At 44.0% G+C, this 18,936-nt stretch overlaps 1 protein-coding gene across 4 annotated transcripts in view; it reads right to left on the bottom strand.

The window, feature by feature from the left end:
- The window catches only part of MORC2 (MORC family CW-type zinc finger 2), a 56,424-nt gene that overhangs the window by 37,140 nt on the left and 348 nt on the right, over positions 1-18,936 (bottom strand). For 3 of the 4 annotated variants that reach the window (XM_072599915.1, XM_072599914.1, XM_072599916.1), the window contains exons 1-3: positions 17,712-18,776; positions 6,671-6,724; positions 222-256 (exon numbers count right to left, since the gene is read on the bottom strand). In XM_072599915.1, the coding sequence (XP_072456016.1) occupies positions 222-256; positions 6,671-6,724; positions 17,712-17,779 (157 nt within the window). In that variant the 5' untranslated portion in view covers positions 17,780-18,776. Of the gene's footprint in view, positions 1-221; positions 257-6,670; positions 6,725-17,711; positions 18,777-18,936 lie in introns of those variants that run through there. The other variant, XM_072599917.1, reaches the window with a different exon arrangement.

The raw sequence follows: 18,936 nt of genomic DNA, 5'->3' as shown, positions 1-18,936 counted from the left end.
ATGCCCTCATTTGACAGATGGAACAAATGGGGGCTGCAGATGTTAAATGCCTTGTCCACAGTCACACAAAGAGTAATTAACAGCACTCCAATGGAACCCAGGCATCTGAACTCCAAATCCAGTGCTTTTTCCAAGGCAGCGTGAATTCAAGCTAATTATTCCTTTTCTCACACTCTGCTTTTTGAGGTCCAGCAACGACCGCATAAAAGTGTCTGGCTTACCTGCATAAATATCTATTCTGGTGGCATCAGCATCTCTGCAAAAGAGAGAGAGAGAGAGTCAGTATGTAAAGGAGGACTGCAGCAGGCTCCTCTCAGTGCACTCCAGCACTGCCCAGCCTCCTGGGCTCAGCATTCAGCAGCTCACACCCCGCCTCACAGCATCCCCACAGAGATGATTACTGAACGTTTGCTGACCTTGACTCTGCTGGGGGACGGTTACAACGAGTGCAAACACACATGGCACCAAGACCTTGCCCCGACTGCTCTGGTCAGCCAAAGGCCTAACCTTCACACCTCTGGTTCCCAGGTGCAGGATGAGACAGTGGGACACGAGGCCTTGGCACATCTTACGAACTGCCTCATGAACATTTGCAAGAGGACTAAGAAAAGCTTTCTTTACGATGATTCGTCCACGGGGCTTTTAGATTTTCAGCTGTGTTTTTCTAAGTTAGAAAGTACAACAGATGATCTGTCCCATTTGCTTTGTCATCAAGACCCTGACCAGAAGAGCCAGAGGAACAGAAAGTCAATGGGGAAGGGTCCTTTAAGGAAGGTCACAGAGTCCAGGAGGAAGCAATCAGCTTCAAGGAGCAGCAGAGATGAGAATCAGATCCAGGTCCTCCATGTTTTTCCTTCCCATCATGCTTTCCCCTGATTTAGCAGAGAACTTTGTTGCCAAGGTTTAATGGAAAAGCAGGTCACATGGAGCACCTGGCAATCACCTCACCTGGAAAGCACATGTGGATCCATTTAATCTCCTTTCAAGCCTGAGCTGGGTTCAGTCACCAGAATAACCACCCAAAGAGCGCCCAAGTCAAATGACTCACTCTGTAGGCTAAAATCCCATTTTAAAGCTGAGAGCACTGGACAGGTTGGTTGTTAGGGTTCGTTATACAGATGGCCAGAGGAGAAAATGGCTCAATAAGTCATCTGGGTTAAAAAAAAAAAAAATCAACTTCAGGAATCCAAGATGGAGAAAACCTAAACTAAAAAGCAATTTGTGTTGGGGGAGGGAGAACCACACAGGTTTTCTTTTGTTTTTCTTAAACAGACTGAAGTCAATGGTGTGATGCAGCTTCCACCCCCGGGAATATAACAGAAATGTGCTGAGCAAGGCAAGCTGTGGGGCTCAGACCCCACTGTCTTCAGTTTGGGGCCAAGTCAGAGGACCACCAGCATGCAGAGAGACCTGAATGCCACATCCTAGGAGTGACAGCTGAAAGAATGAGAGATGGGTCTTCAGAGAGACCTATTCACTACCTTCAAATACCTGGAGAGCTATTCTGAGGAAAGAGGCTCTCGTGAGGGCACCCAAAGGCACCCCAATTTCAGGAGTCACATGGAGGCAAGGTCTGACAGCTTCCTGCTGTGGACAAGTCAGTTTAAGACCTGCCTAAAGAGGGAGAACCATCTCCATAGAGAATAGGCTTTGGGAGGTGCTAAGTTCCTTCTCTCTGGAGGTGGTTAGGCCCAGGCTGGATAACCATATGCTCAGAACACTACAGAGAGGATTCTTTTATGGAACAGGAGGGCAGGGTTAATTCTCCAAGGTCCTTTTCAACTCTCATTATTATAGGATAATGGTTGGGAAGAGACCTTAGAGAATATCTAGTCCAGTCAATAAACATTTTTTGAGCACCTACCATGTGCCGGATGTCATGTTAAGCACTGGGGACAAAGAAAGGTAAAAGGACATGTTGTCTTTCATACTTGAAGATCAATGCAACCTCTCCATGTTAGAGCCAAGCCTCTCCATGTATCTGACTGTGGCTGATCAGACCAGTACAAGCTCAGAAGGCTCTACCATAGGTCAGGCACAAATAGTCCATATAAAACAACATGCAAACAACTATAATCAACCAGCCACAGAGAGCATATCTAGGAACTACTCAACAGAAGGAAGGCACTAGAATTAGGAGGGGCTGGGCTTCCTGGACAAGGTAGTATGTCAGTCAGCTCCTGAAGTCAGGAAAGACAGGAAGTAATGAGCAGGGAGAATATTTCAGGCACAGGCGTCAGCGAAAATCCCTAGAGGTGGGAGATAAGTGTCATTTCTAGGGCATAACCAGGAGGCCAGTGTCACTGGACAAAGAGTACATGGAGGAGAGATGAAGGCCTGTAAGATATAATTAGGGGGAGTGCTAGATTATGAAGGACTGTGAATGTCAACAGGATTTTATGTTCAATCCTAGAGGGATAGGGAGCCATGAAGCTAAGTAAGGGGAATGGGGTGACACGGTTAGGCGCTGGCTTTAGGAAAATCACTTGAGTGGCTGAATGGAGAATGGCCTGGAATGAGCAAGAGGCTTTAGGCAGACAATCACCAGTGGCAATTGCAATAGTCCAGGTGTGAGGAAATGAGGGCTTGCATCAGGCTCAGGGCAGTATCAGAAGAGAGGAAAGGCAAAACCAACTGGCTTAGACAACAGATTGGGTATGGCAAGTGAGAGATAGTGAGGAGGCAGTGTGCTAAGTGCTGGGGACACAATACAAAACAGGAAGTCCATTCCTGTGAGATGCTGGTCACATCTTCCCATCAATGCTTCATTCTCGCCAGCCTTCTGGACTTTCTGTCATTGGCATGGATCCCAATGGACCATGAGGGCTGCCTTTCATAGATTCTTCATCTCACTGCCAAGCCAGCCCACTCCCTTTTCTTGGTTATCTCTTTCTTGGAATGCTTTAGGCTACTTCTGCTGGGTGATTCTTCATTGGCTATCACCTCTTCATGCCCACTGGGCACTCTTCATCAGTCTTCAACTCTAACTCTTTGGAGACTGTGGGTAGACAATGGCCATCATATAGTATCAGCACTGGGATGTTGCTCTTTGAGGTCATTAAGAGCTTCGAACTATTGCTCAGAGGTACTCTTAACTCTCTCCTCCTTTTAAGGTTCAGTCATGTTCAAACTCTTCATGACCCTATTTGGGGGTTTTCTTGGCAAAGATACTGAAATGGTTTTGCTGTTTCCTTCTCCAGCTCATTTTACCAATGAGGAAACTAAGGTAAACAGGGTGAAGTGCCTTGCTCAGGGTCACACAACTAGTAAGTGTCCGAGGCCATGTTTGAATCCCTGACTCCAGGCCCACCACTCTATCCAGCACACCACCTCATTGCCTCCTACCCATATCTAAACCTAGTTCTTTGTCCATCTGGAGGGTCTGTCCAAGAGACCTGTACAGTTCAATGACAGTCTGGACAATGAACATTCTTTATCCACTTGTTTTTTCCTGTATAGATATTTAGGTGGAAGTCTTTTGAGTGACTTGTGCATCTCACTGAGAAGATTCTGTAATATTGTAAGGCCTGATCTCATCACCACCCAGATGGACTATTTTTGATCCTTATCAGTTCTCAACTCCCCTCTGAACAGAGGGCTGGAGGATGGAGAAGTAAACACTTCCTAAAGCCTTCCTTTATAGAGGGAACTCTCCATTTTTCCATCAGCTGCTCTGTATGGTTTCCATGCCAACTGGGAGTTATGGGTGTCCTCCATGACTCTTCTCACCCTGCTTGTCAGCTTCCTTTTGTGTGTTGTCTTCTCCCATTAGACTATAAGCTCCTCCAGGGCAGGAACCTTTTTTTTCCTTATTGGTGCTAAGCAGTACCTGGCACACAGTAGGTGCTTAATAAATGTTTACTGCATTGAAAATGAATTGATGCAACCAACATATTTATCTGTAAATGGGGCCACCTGGAATCTCTTTCATTTGGGTTATGACCTGAGCATCCCTCATACCAGTAGCCAACACTTGTGCTTTTATAACTCACTTGATGGGAGGAATACAATCATTTCTTCTACATCTTTCAGAGAATCTTCTATGACTGACATATACTTGGAAGACCATCTTGATGGAGCAAAGCTTTATAGTATAGATTTTGTTCCACTGTATAAGTTCTGAACCTGAGGTCTATGAAGCTTTTTTCTGTCTTTTGACAAGTGTATTTCAATATAAATGGTTTCCTTTTAAAATTCCATGTGTTTTATGTACTTTCAGACATAATTCTGAGATGTCCATTGGCTTGGTCAGGCTGCCAAAGGAGTCTTTGTCCCAAAAGTTTAAGGACCTCTGCTCTATGCAATCTTTTTTTCCTTCGGTAAAAACAATGAGTACAGTTGAATCACAGCATCTCTTCATGTTTGGTCAATCACATGACTGTGAAGATGAGGCATGTCACAGAATATGGCTGTGCAAGCCTCCTGCTCCCTTCTCATACCATCATGATTTTGATAATGAGACTAGCTGAGCTTGGACAAATGATGAAACCAACCTCCCTCTCCTCTCAATGGAAGCGAGGGCCATACACTGTCAGTGGCCATTGGTCAAAGAGTTACATTTAATTGACTTTATTTTCCCTTAGGAGAATGAGAGGGCTGAGGAATGACTGAAGCACAGACACAAAAAACAACCACCCTAAAGGAGGCCCTGATGCATCCTCAGGACAATGAGAGATGTATCCTTGAGAATTCTGCAGCGAAGGCCTTTTAATTGTCTTACTGAAGCAATCAGGTCCACAAGTTTCCTCCCCTTCTGTTATCTTGAGAGTTGGTACCCAAGTACCTCCAACTCCTGTCATATCCTGTGTCCACTGTTCCAGTTCAGCTGTTCTCGTCTTTGTTTATGATTCTTCATTGAGGATACTACAATACTGAGATCAAAGATGGTGGCTCCACTGTCTCTGATGAAGGTATGTCATAGAAAGCTTTGATTTTTTTCATACATTCACTTTCTTCCAAGTTCACCCTTAAAAACCCAGAAAGGATGAAGTATGGTTGGCATGAAGCAGCTTTCTGTTTGTCATGTTGAATTTTGAGACTGACTTCTACATAAAGGACACCTAGATGGAGATGGCTAACAGGCAGCGAGACTGAGTGGGAGGCTCAGAGACATATCAGAGCTGGATCTATAGATACAGGAGTCTTCTGAAGACAGGTGATAACCGAATGTGTGGGTGATGAGATCACCAAGGCAGAGAGAAAGACAGAGCATTACAGGATAGTCACCATTAGGGGAAAGAATATGGACGAGAAGCCAGGAAAGGAGACTGAGAAGTATGTAGGCAGATATGCTGGCAGAGAACCAATACAGAAGAATAACATAAAAATCTAAAGGAAAGAAAATAACCAGAAGGAGGGAGTAGTCAACAAGGTCAAAAGCACTGAAAGATGACGACTCAGAAAAAGCCATAGGATTAAATAATTAGTAGGATACAATAAATGTGGAGGAAGCAGTATTATTTGTGTGCTGGGAACAGAGGGCTGAGAAGAGAGGGAAGAGAGAAAACAAGAAATTCAAGTTTGGTTGATTTTCTTCTATAAAGAGTAGGGGGGAAATACCTTCTAAGGAATGCCCCAACTTAGCACACATCAACATAAATATAATTTCTCAAGTTAGGATCAAGGCTTATGTAAGAAGCAGGACACCAAATTGTCTCTTGATATTTTACAGGATGGTAGGGAAAGAAGAAAGAGAATGGTCAGTCTTCCCAGGGAATGTCCACCCAACAACACCTCCATCCACCATGAATTTCATAAAGGGAATAAGAGGCATGGTTGACAGATGGGAAATAAAGAAGTAGATGTAATACTTCTGGAACTGACAACTGGACCAGAGCCTGACAAAGGACATTCCTTTGGCAGATATTTGCTAAATGCTCATGTTATTTTCTGGAAATTGGAAAAGAATAGTCTCAGAAAACTCAGTGATTCCCCCAGGGCATTATCTGGAGAAGCATTTGAGTACTACGGAGCTGGTGATCCACTGAGACCTGCACATGTTTTCCCCAAGAACTGCTGTTAAGCTGGTTTTTACCCATTGCGTACTCCAAACCAATACTGAAGCACTGGACAGAATGAGTAAACAGGATCAGGGGGGATGGGTGACACTTTGTCTGTAGCTCAATCCTCAAGTGCCCATGCAAACTGAACACCTAAAAATAAGGCACCCTAAGCCCCTAAAAGAAAAATTCATATATTCAGCCTACTCTGCTTACTCAGGCAGGAAAAGGACTTGTACATTGTGAACATGTTATCAACAAGAATTAAAAGGAAAAGGTGCTTCTGGTCAAAGTCTCACTAGCCAGAGCCCTCATATCTCCTTGAAGATACTGGCTGATGAAAATTTTTGTGATAGCTACAAGGGGAAAACCATTAGAAAATATGAACAAGGGCTGTTTACAAGCACTTCCACTGTGAACTCTAACCCTATCCCTTGGCACAAGTTTTTCCACCGCCATTAGAGTCACTGGACAAACATTTGGCTTGTAATCCACATATGTGTATATGGTCTTACTCTGTTAAGTAAACAGCTACCCATCATTGTATAACAAAAAATAGAACTCCCACTCACCTTGCTTTGGAGGGCAAAGATCAGTGAGTTAACAAAGACACAACCACAACATAAAAGCCTTCCATTCAAACAGGACAGATAAGCCCAAAGGATACAAACCTGGCATTGTCCACAAGCTCAGCAAGGGCTCCAAACAGGAACTCATGGGTGGTTCTGAAAGGTCAAAGGCAGAGTCAGTTAGAAAACTGAAAAAAGGTAAGTTACTGTGGGCAGCTGTGGTCCGCTTATGATGGAAACACACCCATCAAACAATTGCCATGAGGCTTTCTGCTTTCTCCCCCAATTTACACCTCTCTCATATTTCTAATTTACTGAGTTCCCTCCACCTAAGCTGATTGGTGTTTTTCAGCATCACAGCACCTCAGCCTCTCGAATACATGTGACAAGGGGAGGCTGCCCACTTTTACTTACATTTCTGCCTCCAAATCTATTTTGTGGTGGGAAGAGTCTCAGGTTTGGACAGAAAGGCCCTTGGAAAGAACTCTTACTACTAGTCTAGATGAGGCCAGCCAAGCCTTTTCCCTCTTGGGGTCCATCTCCTGACCTGTAAAATGAGGGCTGGAAAAAGGGATGACTAAAGTCCCTTCCTGCCCTAATGGCTTCTTACTTGCACAAGCTGGTAGGCCCAGCTCAAAATTATGGACCCGCTAAAGTGGGAGGAAACTCAAAGTCATCTAGTACAACAACCAGGCTTGCAAAGAATCCTTTCAACAACATGCCTGATGTGGTCATTCCAGTCTTTGATTGAAGACTGCTAGTGACAACAAAGTCAACTCTTTCCCGAGTAAGAAAATTCTCTAGCTCCACTTTGAGAGCGCTCTACTCCAAAGAGACATTTCCTGATATCCAGCCTAAGTCCTACCTCCTCCAAACTGTCCAATCAGGACAGAGAATGGCAGCCCCATGACTTCCCTCATCATTGGTAATGACTGCCCCATAAGGTCTCATTAGAATCCTTGATTGCCACATCACACTGCTGGCTCATATGGAGTCATCAATTCAGTCTCTCCAAATGAAACGCTCTCCCATCTTATCCTTAGGAAGGTGATTTCTTGAACCCAAATTTAGGATTCTGAAATGTGATCTAATTAGATTTGGCTCAATGTTCCAGCCTTTCATGATCTTTTGGGTCCCTGATTTGGAGATGTCCTTTTTGGCCTGGAGCCCTCTGAAAATTGGAGAAGCATGTAGCCACTGTCTTTAAGAAGGTCACTGATAAGGTCAGGTGGCACTGGGCCAAACTTGGATCCCAAAGACCTAGAGAGCTCTCTTTCCATAATGACACCAAACCACTCATCATTATTCATTGAATCTACCTTAATTAATCTAGTTTTGAATTCACCTGATTCTCTTCTAACCCACTTCTTGTCCACAAAGAGAGCAAGAGATTATCAAATACTTTGCTAAAATTTGGCCAAAACTACACATACTTGGCATTCCCTGATATACCAGTCTCTCTGCCAAAAATAAAAATCACATTTTTGATAAAGCCACATTGCCTCTTTGGGGTGCTGCTCCCTTTTGTCCCTGTCCACAGAGAAACAATGAATTCTAGAAAGCCACCAGAAATCGGAGTCAAACTCCCCAGCCTCTACATTCTAAAGGCTCTTCCTCTTAGAGGGGAGGGGAGGGAAAATCCAGACACTGCCTGTCTCCAGAACTGCACTACATGTGCCAGCTACAGGATGCTTTTCATCAAGACCTAGCAATGTGAACTCATCGAGAATAAGTTGGGGCTGCTGTCCCACTCACCCCTCAATTATCATGGGTATGGCCCCTGTTGGCCTTTTTCTCAGAGTAGGGTGGGAGGAGTGGCCTTTTCCTTTGGTTCTAAAGCCCACTCACCAAGACACAGAAGCAAAATAATGAGCTGAGCATTGCTACCTTCCACCATTGTTACCACTGTGCCATTGGCCCCAAGGAGCAGTTCCAGTCCTTCTTTCACTCTCCTTCATCTGACACCATCCAACAAACCCTTGTATTTACTTCACTTCCCAATCCCTTTCCCTACTCACTTCTCAATTTCAGCAGGTCAAACAAACTCAGAATCAACACTTCCCCTTGCTGAGGAAGACTTAGGATAAGACCAATTCAAGCTGGATGGATTCTGAAGGTCATCAAGTATAGCTCCATCGTGTCACAGCCTGGGGAGCAGAGGGGAACTAACAAGCCAAGTCACTTAATGATGAGTGGAGAAACCTGGCCAGGTCCTTTATACCATGTCAAGTTACAAAAGCACTATCAGTGAACCAAAACATGAGGGAGAAGAGCAGCCCACTTTCTGCTGTGCTGCCCTACAATAAAGCATTGGGGAGCATCCTGCCTCTAACCAGTAACCCTGCCTGTTCACTGCTTAGCTCCTTCAGGTTTCCTGAGTTGATGTCAAGTCTAATATAACACAGGGTTTCTTCACATATCCTGTAACACAGGGATGTATCCATAATGGCCACTAGTCTCAAAGTCTGCTGAGATCAGATTCTTAACCTGGGGCCCAAAGAACCCCAAAGGATCCATGCAGTGGTTTTGGGGAAATCTATGAGATTCTAGATGGAAAAAAAAAGGTTACCTCTTTATTTTTACTCATTGCTATCCTTCAATTTTACAAGCGGACAACAAAGATGAACCTTAGAAAGGCTCCATGGACTTCAGACTGCTCAAATGTATTCTATGACTTCAAAAAAGTGAAGAACCCCAGGCCTAGATCACAGCATTAGAACTAGAAGAATCCTGAGAGATTATCCAGCCCAGGATTTTAAAGATGGAGAAACAAAGAACTAACATGACCTGTGCATGGTCACATAGGTAGTACCAGCATAACTGGTAACTGAACCCAGGTGTTCCTCCACTCCAAAAAGTATTCCTCTTAAGGCCACTGACTCCCTAGGAAATGAGAGCCACCTCTATGTGAATCTACTGTTCATTCCCCCCAAAAAAAGTGTTGAGGAAACTCAGCTACTAAATTTTAATGGGCCAAATAATAAAATGTAATTGACTTCTAATTCATCAACTATCAACTCAGTCTTTCTGGATAACAAGCTCTCTTCAATGAAATCAAAGGTCCCCTGAGATACAAAGCAAGAAATCCCTGAAGGCCAGATAAACAGTACCTTGGTATCCCTGATTACCTGCATGTTAAAAACAATGAGTTCTCAGTTTATAAAGTGAAAGCCTTCAAAAGATAACCTACTCAAAGCGAGAAAGGTCCCATAGACTCCCAAATCTCCAGAACAGTACTTTGTAAGGCAGCAAAGAACTGGAAAGAAAGAGACATATATAACTGGAGAATAGGTGGACTATGGTTGTCAGGGATAAGTATCTCTGTGCTGGAAAAACTGGTACCAAGAAGAACTCAGAGTGGCATGAGAAGACCTGCATAAAGAGATGCAGAAATGTAGGAGGAAATGATGCACATAGACAAAAGTGAATGAAAACCAAACCACAGCCATTCTAATGAAAGAGAAGAGTGTGGGGGAAGCATCCCTCCCATTCTTCCTTCTTCAGAAAAGTGGAGGAAACTGGAACATTGCCAGCACCTGGCACAGTTCATGCTTTCATCTGATCTTGAGCCCATCTCATTTTCTGTTACCAGGCACAGCTTTCTAGAAGGATATCAGGATATATTTGCAAATGAAAGTGATATTAAAACAAAAAGGTATCAAACTATTTATTTAAAAAAGAATAAAAGTTAATGTCCACTAAAACCTTCTCCTGGCTCTTCCAAGTCTGAAGGTGATACTGTATTGGTGAAGGCTATACCAGAGGAACCCCAGCTGCAGCAGGGTCACCAAAGTGGAGTGGTTTTCAGGACAAGCCCAAAGAGGATCAGTCTAGCAAAGTCTGGAGAAGTATATCATCACGTGAAGGTGGGGAATGAAGTTAAAAATACTTAGGAGTGCTCCTTCTCTCCCCAACATATACCTATCAGCCTTTCCGAGTGCGTCAAATCATGATCAGTGGACCACTGTACCCCAAGGAATTGCAGGATTTCGAGAAGGCTTCCTGGGGCCCCCTGGTTCACCTCAGATTCCTCCCAATCTGTATTGTGAACAAAGTACATTGTAGATGACATAAGTAAGAAGCCCCAGGAGACCAGGGATGAAAGCTCTCCTAATCCAAAGACGACGCCAAAAAAAAAGAGGATCATATGACATAAAGAGGAGAAAACAAATTCTTGTGGCTTCATTTGAAGTCTGAGTTATTTTACCAGGGCATATTCTGTTCAGGTGGAGGAATCCAATTCAAAAAGACCCTGCACCCTCCTTTCCTCCTTTATATCAGCTGCTCTTAAGTGGCTTGTTCAGGTTTGCCAAGTGCTTTCCTCAATCACCAGCCTGGAAGGCAGTGGGTTCCATTATCTCCATTTTCCAGATAAGGAAACTGAGGCTCAGAGAGAAGGGACTTGCCCCAGCTAAATGGGTAGCAAGGTCACTGTTTCTATATCCCATTAGGACAATGTCCATTTCTGGAATCTTCACTGGATTTTTAAAAAGCATTTTATAGTATGGCATTATTCCAGAGAGAATCACAGAAAACTGTAGTAACTTATAATATCAAGATATGAGACAAACATAAAAGCAAACTTCGTGTTAGCTCTCAGCCTTTGGCCCTGAAGACTCCTCCGCTGCCCTTTGTTACTCTTGGAAGTTTCCTTACTGGCTTCTGCAACATTTTTAAGGACTTCCAGAAGCTTTCTCTCGAAGGCTGCTAACACCCCTCAGACACATTGACTACCTCAAGCTACTTCTCCAAATACTAATAGATTACTTCCTCCTCGACTTCAAGGAAAACTGAAGAGTGAAAGATTTCAAGGAAGCCCAATGCCCTTAAACTAGAACAAAACACCAAAAAGATTCTGCGAGAAATTCACAAGAAAATTAAGGCTATGAAAGGAGAATGTTGAGTCCCAGTGCTGACATTTATCTGAGGGCTAGGTGAACTCAGTGAAGTCATTTAGCCTACTCCTGTTTCCTCATCTGTAAAATAGGGCTAATTCTTAGAACTGTATCACAGAGCTATTGTAAAGAAAGCACTTACCAAGTATAAGTGAGAATTTTGGGGAGGGAAGAAGAAATGCCCAAGGAAACAAAGAAATCTTGAGTGACATGCTCAAATGGGTAATTGCATTCAAATGAGATTGCCCTCAGCTGACTGAACCACAGATGAAAATGCATCTTTGGATGAGAGTGAGGGAGGAAGCAAAGGTAGAACAGAAAGAAATCTTTTGATTCTTTTAAGAATCCCAAGATGGATACTGACAAAACTCTCCCCCCAAAATGGAGACCAGAACAGAAAGCTAACTTTTAACCTAGGTCTTTGTGAAATCAATATAAGGGAAAACTGGGGATAAAGGATGAAATGTCTTAATTATCTTTGGTTATAAAAGCCAGGCTATTTGTCCAATCAAATCCAAAATGGACTCTTTCAATGAGATTCTAAACAGTAGCAATTCTGTGGATCAGGAGTCACTCAATCACTTTCAAAGGATCACAGGATTTGGAACTCCAGAGACCTAAGAGATTATCTATCTAGTCTAACCTCTTTATCATACAAAGAGGAAACCGAGGCCCAAAGAGGGGAAGAGATTTGCTTTCCAGTCATGTTGTTGTTGGTTCAATCATGATGACTCTTCATGATGACCCCATTTGGGCTTTTCTTGGCAAATATACTGGAGTGGTTTGCCATTTATTTCTCCAGCTCATTTTACAGATGAGGAAACTGAGGCAAACAAGGTGAAGTGACTTGCTCAGGGTCACACAGTTAGCTAGTAAGTACCTGAGACCAGATGTGAACTCAGGTCTTCCTGACTCCAGGACCAGAACTCGAGCCACTGGATCACATACTGCCTTTAAGTTCATACAGACAGTAGCAAAACCAGGATTCTCACCCAGGTCTTCTGATTCTTAATGCAGTCTATCACCACCACCAGACCCTAACTTCCATCCTACCAAGAAACCACCTTACTGAACACCACCAGCTGGAGATGCTAAAAGAAAACCAACTTTAAAAGAATCAGTAAAATACTAAATTAATGAAATAATTGCTCGGAATTATAAAAACACTCCCACAAAAGGTAAACAGCTTTTCCATTTGAATTTAGAACCAAAAAAGCAAATCTGCCTAATGAATGCAAATCCGCTAAGAACACAGCACCCAAAGAGCAGATCTATCAGCAACTGCTTATTAAGCCCTTACTATGTGCCAGGTGTTGTAGACAAAGAGACACACAAAAAAATCCTTGTCCTGAGGGAGTCTACATTCTACTAAGGAAACAACTCATATAAGGCACCTAGAGGTAAAAGAACACAGGAGAGGTTCAGGAGGGAGGCCCTCAAAGCTGAGTAGCAGGCCAGGCTCTGGTTAAGAATGAATTCTGACAGGCACAGAGAACTTTCCTCAATCTTCAGGGAGAGGAGAAAGAAGCCAGCTTGGTGGTTTCCTTTGGGACCCTAGGAAGTGGTTCCATGAGTTTAAAAAAAAAAAAAAAAAAGACTCCTCACAAAGCATGCTCTTGTCCCAGAACCCAGTCTGTCCCTAGATGCCAGGGCACTTCCTGAGGGGCCTTGGGGCATCCCCAAGTGCTAGGGCAGCTTCCTCCAGAATTATTGCATAGTTGTTTTTTTTTCATTCATACCAGGGGAAACATACTTGGTATTTGAATTAGATGAACTGAATTTCAGAAGAAAACAATCTCTCCAGGCATAAGTCAGGTTCCCAAAGAACCTAGGAGAGTTTGAGTGTGGAGACGTGGTCACGAGGTTCACAGGATAACAGTTCTCAGCTGGCAAATGACACACCAAAAAGAGACCTTGGGAGAACTGGGTCATTGCTGGACTTCCTGAAACCAGAGCTCTGAAGGCACCAGAGAATGCCCACACTTTCCAGTCCTTTGCTCAGAGTGGCCTTGACTGCCCTGCCCTACAAGAGCAAGGGCTAGGTCCAGCCTAAAATCCCATTCAGCCATTTTCATCCTTTTACCAACTCTCCAAAAAGAGCCACTCAGAAGAAATGAATAGAAGAAATGAAGTTTGTCAGACAGAGCCTGTGACTAGGAGGCCTGGTTCTGCTATGTGACCAAAGGCAGGCAAGTCACTGCTGTTCTCTAGGCAGTGGTCTTTTCATCCCATGAACTACACACACGAGGTAAAAGCTCTTTAATTCAGCTCTAGTAATGCATACCTTCAGACTAAGAAGGTTCATCTATACTATGACCATTCTGGACAAGCAGGAGATGTACTTCAATTTGGAATTTTAAAAAGTAGATTATCAAAACTTTTTCTTCTTAGTTCTCTACCCATGGGTCCAAGAGATGAACAAACCACTTAAAGATCAACATCCAACAAACTCTCCCATGAAGGACTTTATAGCTCAAGTCTGGAATTACCAACTCACTCTTCATTGCAGGATGAAATAAGTGCAAGAGAACATAATTGAGATGGTTTATCTAGTTATGTTTGCACTAGGACCCCAAAATCATTAGCTTTAAGCTCAGTTCAGTGCACTTTCCAAGTTTCTTCAAGAAGGAAACATTGCTCATAGCTCAGCAGCTGTTCAAATTTCTAAGAGAAAATTTAAGAAGAGACATTTTGTACCCAGAATAAATTAGAGTATTTGTGCTATAAATTTGACATTTCAAAAGGCTCAAAGCTCTTAAACTAAGCCTAGTGGTCCTATTTGGTTGGTATTTCCATATCCAGTCAGATAGGTAAACCGAGATGGAAATATCATGTGACCGCAGGTTAGCCTCTAAGGTTCAGAAGAGAACCCTTGTCCCCAAGCCCCCAGGTCCAATTCCCAGGCCATCGACAATATTCAAAACATTCAAACAATTAAAAGGCTAAGATATACCATTATGACCCTAGGGGCCTGGGGGGAGGATGTCTTACCATCTCCATCAAATTCTACCAAGCTATTACAGTCAACTCTTTTACATGTACCAAATTTCATAAACAAAATCAAAGCCACACATACCACCAACTTCTGCCACTAACCACATCACAGCCACATGGTTGATATCCAGTTTCTAATGCATCCCATTAGCATGAACCAAACATATCCAATACCAAAGGCATAATGCACAGAAGCCCCAAGCTCATTTAAAAAAAAAATCCCTGGTTTATAGTTAGTTCTATCTTCATATTTGGGTATCAAAGAAAATAATCATAATGGGCCATCGAAAATAATTTAAAATCTAGCTATAAATTCCTTCTGATGCCATTATTAGGGATAGGCACAAAGTGGGCACTATCTTTGAGAACAGGGTTTAATGGGACTCAACTGTAAAAAGATACTTCTCTACTATGACCCTGGAAGCTATCACTGGGCAAACCTCATCAGCCTGCAAGATCCAATCGGCCTTGATAATCATACCTCATTACTAAGCCCTGTGCATATGATTAATTTAGCAGAAGACACTTCCTAGCTGTGTGATCCTAGGCAAGTCACTTCATCTTGTTTGCCTTAGTTTCCTCATCTGTAAAATGGCAACTCACTCCAGGATCGTTGCCAAGAAAACCCCAAAAGGGGTCAAGAGTCACAAAGGGGCACATGACTGAAAAAGGCACCCAATGACAAAGTGCCTTTGATTGGGGGGGACCACAAACTCCAAAACCTGCATTTAAGGAGAGGGCTCACTTCCCCACCTGACAGCACTACTTTGGAATTTCTCAGACTTTTCCATGTGGGTACATTGGTCCACTCTCCTTTTCTAAGCTTCCTTTTATGTGCTATTTTCTCCCATTACATTGTAAGATCCTTGAGGGCAGGAACTGTGTTTCTTGAACTTATATCCCCAGCACTTAGTACAGTGCCTAGCACATAGTGTTTAATAGGTGTTTATTGACTATTGAGTCATTGACTTCCTGTTTTAAAAAAGCAATTTTTTCTTAATAAATGAACAAGAGGCCATAACATCTTGTAAGATTCAGAGTCATTCAGATGCTATGTCAGATTCTAAATTAAAAGACAGAGCCTGAGCCTAATTTAATTTAGTTTAAAAACTGCAACAATCAGAGTAGCTGCTAAGGAGAAAAGCTACCTCATTTCTTCCCTAAAGATGCCTGATGAGGGGCAGTAACTTCCATATTATTGTCTAAAAGTGTTCTACCATGAGAACATGTCTTTTAACCTAGCATAGTGTCTGATTCATACTAAGTTCTCAATACTTGTTTCCTTCCTTCTGAAATTAGGATTAGAAACAGATTCTAATATCGTGACTACATATTGGTCTCAAGCTTTGTAACAAAATCTAACCACGTGGGTTTCGAAGACCCAATGAGAATTGCAACCCATAATGCTAAGGTCAAGAAATTTGCTCTTCATTTCCTGCAATGAATAAAGTAATTTTAAAGAGGGTCTACCCTCTCTCCTGACTGTGATTCATAAATTATCTTTAGAGAGCTCAAGAAAGACTTAGTGACTGATGTAATAAATGGTGCCCACTCAAACCTTCCCATCACACTTTGGGAATGGGAGCAGTAGTTTAAATTTAAAGAAATCCTGAGGTCACATGATTGAGGCTTAGAAATCCACTCAATAAAATCAGATGAACTGGAGAGAAAATGAGAGATGGAAAGGCAAGGGTTAGACAGACTTGTTCCTATCAGAGGGTCTATAACCTTCCTCAATCTTGAGAAGTGGTATAATGCAAACAGCAATCACCACAGCTTCCAAAACATATTCAGCCCTAAGATGTTAAACGAGGGTAGCTGCAAGCTGGTACGATCTGAAACCCATAGAAAATCCTCAAACCTCCTTTAAAATTATTTTTGTCTTTCTTCCAACAAACTTTTAAATGAAAATTAAAATAAAAAAGAGTGGTTTACAAGCAGTAAAAGACATATCTGTTGCATTTCCTTTCTCTTCCTTCCCCTGCTTTACTCCCAATCAGCTTCATCACATCCAACTGCTGATACTTTGGGCCATTCCTGAAAGTAGCAAGAGAGTACTTTCCCCAGGACCAAAACAAGCAAATAACCCTGATCATCACTGCAGCAGCAGAGATCACTGCTTCCTAAACATCCTACTCCCTTCTGCAGGGAAAAAATAAGCCAACTCATTTCCTGTAAAACTCTTCCAAGGAACTTTAAGAGAACTAAGATATCTTGTCTTTTTCTACCAATACCCAGCCAGCACCCTAACAGTGTGTCAGTGAATTTGGAACTAGAAACTTCTATTTTGATCCAAACAGAGGATAACTCACCAAATAACATCAAAAGTGACTTGGAAATTGCTCTTCAACTCACTAATTACAGAACCTTAGAATACTTACCTTCCTCCCAAGAGATGGAGAGGCCTTGCTAAATAAATAACACACTGAACAAGTGGTAAAGCAATTCCCTCATTCTGATTAGATCAAACAGAAAAATACGAGTAGAAGTAGAAAAACAACATACTACCAGGGGCCTCAAGACTCTAGAAGAGCGATGGCATTCTTTCTAGGTACACAAGTGAAGACCACAGCAAATCACTTTGTGAATAACTGTGTTCCACTTGGAGATTTCTGGATTGCAATCAGCAGGCATTCTTGAGATAAGACTGTTTAAACATATGATTTAAATGGACGCCATTACTGCCTGGCAAGAACATACTACTTATTTAACAGACGTGCAAACGCCCAGAACAAGGAAAACCTATTCTGTTTACCACCAGAAATAAGACTATTCTTCTTTTGAATTATCATTGAAGTCTTCTCCAAAACGGTTTTCTTTAATACACTCATTCCAATAATCATTTCTTTTTGGGGGGAGGGGGCTTTCTGGGGGGGGGAGGGCTGCTCCCACTAAAGGAAACACCAGTTGATGCTAGGAAATCCTCCCTTGTGGGGATCCACAGATCAGCCAGCCCTTGGTGAGTTTTTGGTTAAAAACTTCCATGCAACAGCTCCATTTATAAAATGCCTTCAATCTGAGCTTCTCCTTGTTAGATCAACACTGCAGAACAGCTTGAGCCAATAAGTGAAGTTGAGGCTTCTTCTGCACCAACTACCCAATATTCCACCGCTCCCTTTTCTTCTGCAGACTCCCCATGGCTTGAGGCAACCTGCTGCACCTGTGAAATTTCAAAGGTCAAAGGAATACATGGCTCCAGCACTAAGAGGGACGCTGCTATGGAGGACTTTAGCAAGCACCCCCAGGATACTTACGAATTGGTATGGAGATACTCAAAAGTCAGCTGAGCTCGATTCAGACTACTGTAATTAGCAAATGCCATGATCCTTAGTCCTGCCACAATATGAACATGTGGGTCTCTCTGGCCCACTCAGAAGACTTAGTGTGCTCTTAGCCTGTTTTCTAACCCCCCAAAATCTAGCTGAGGGGGCCACCAGTCTTCTTCAGAGTTAATTTCAGAAAGACATTAAAAGAGGTTTCCAAAGAGATGCTCGTCAATCTGTCCTAACAGAGGGTTAATTTTTCGGGGTGCTGCAGGGGGGAATGCCTGGGACCACCTCACGAAGCTCTTCAGGAAAATCCAGGTTTGGGGGGCTCCTTGGCCAGTAAGTCCTGCAACCATTCGATGGGGGCCGGGCTCAAACAGGGTTCTAGAATAGGATGTGCCTTTTCCTTTTTAATTGTCCTTGGATGTGGCTTAGTCCAGGTTCGGGTTCGGGTTCAGCAGCGCAGCCTCCAAGCTCTGCCGGAATTGCTCTTCTCTACCCTCTCGGCCGTCTTCGGGCTCCCCAACAATCTTGGGGGGCACAGCACGGTCTCCCGCGTAGTCTTGGGCTGTCCTTACCGTGAACCCCGCACGCATGCACTGCCTAAGAACCTCAGAAGGGGGTGGGCGGCTCCCCACTCTCGGACGCCACCTAAGAATTTTGGGGCTGCGAGGGCCCCCCCGGGAACCTTCCGATCTTGGCAAGCTGGGGGTGACCTTCCTTCGAGGCGCGGCGAGGGGGTGACGGGGGTCCAGGAGGCAGGGGTGAGCTCCCTAGAATGAGGGGGCGGGGTCCGGGGCGTTCGGTTCGAGCGTCCACGGCTCCAGTTCCGGCCTCCCCAGCGGCTGCACGCGGCGCCCGAGGCTGGGGCCCCGCCTCCTCCCCCTCGAAGGCGCAGGCTCCGCGTCTCCTCCGCGGCCTCGGCCTCCTCCGGGAGGGGGGCCCGAGTCACGGGAGCCCCAAGGCCGGCGGGGCCGCCTGGTGCGGAGCGCGCTCCCAACAGCCCCCGGCCCCCGCAAACGTTGCAGTAACGGCCACGCCGCGTGCCCCACCGCAGACCATGTGCCGCCGCTGCCGCAGCCGCCGCCGCTTTGTCTGCTCCCGTCCGCAGTCTCGAGCACACTGCACTGCTGCGGCCTCGCCCGCCCCACCCGTCTCGTCCTCCGCCCCCTCAGACGGCAGCTGCCCAATCCCTGCGCCCCGGCCCAGTTCC

Source organism: Notamacropus eugenii, chromosome 4, assembly GCF_028372415.1.
Source record: "Notamacropus eugenii isolate mMacEug1 chromosome 4, mMacEug1.pri_v2, whole genome shotgun sequence".
Lineage (NCBI taxonomy): Eukaryota > Metazoa > Chordata > Mammalia > Diprotodontia > Macropodidae > Notamacropus > Notamacropus eugenii.
This window is presented reverse-complemented; position numbering and strand designations above follow the sequence as displayed.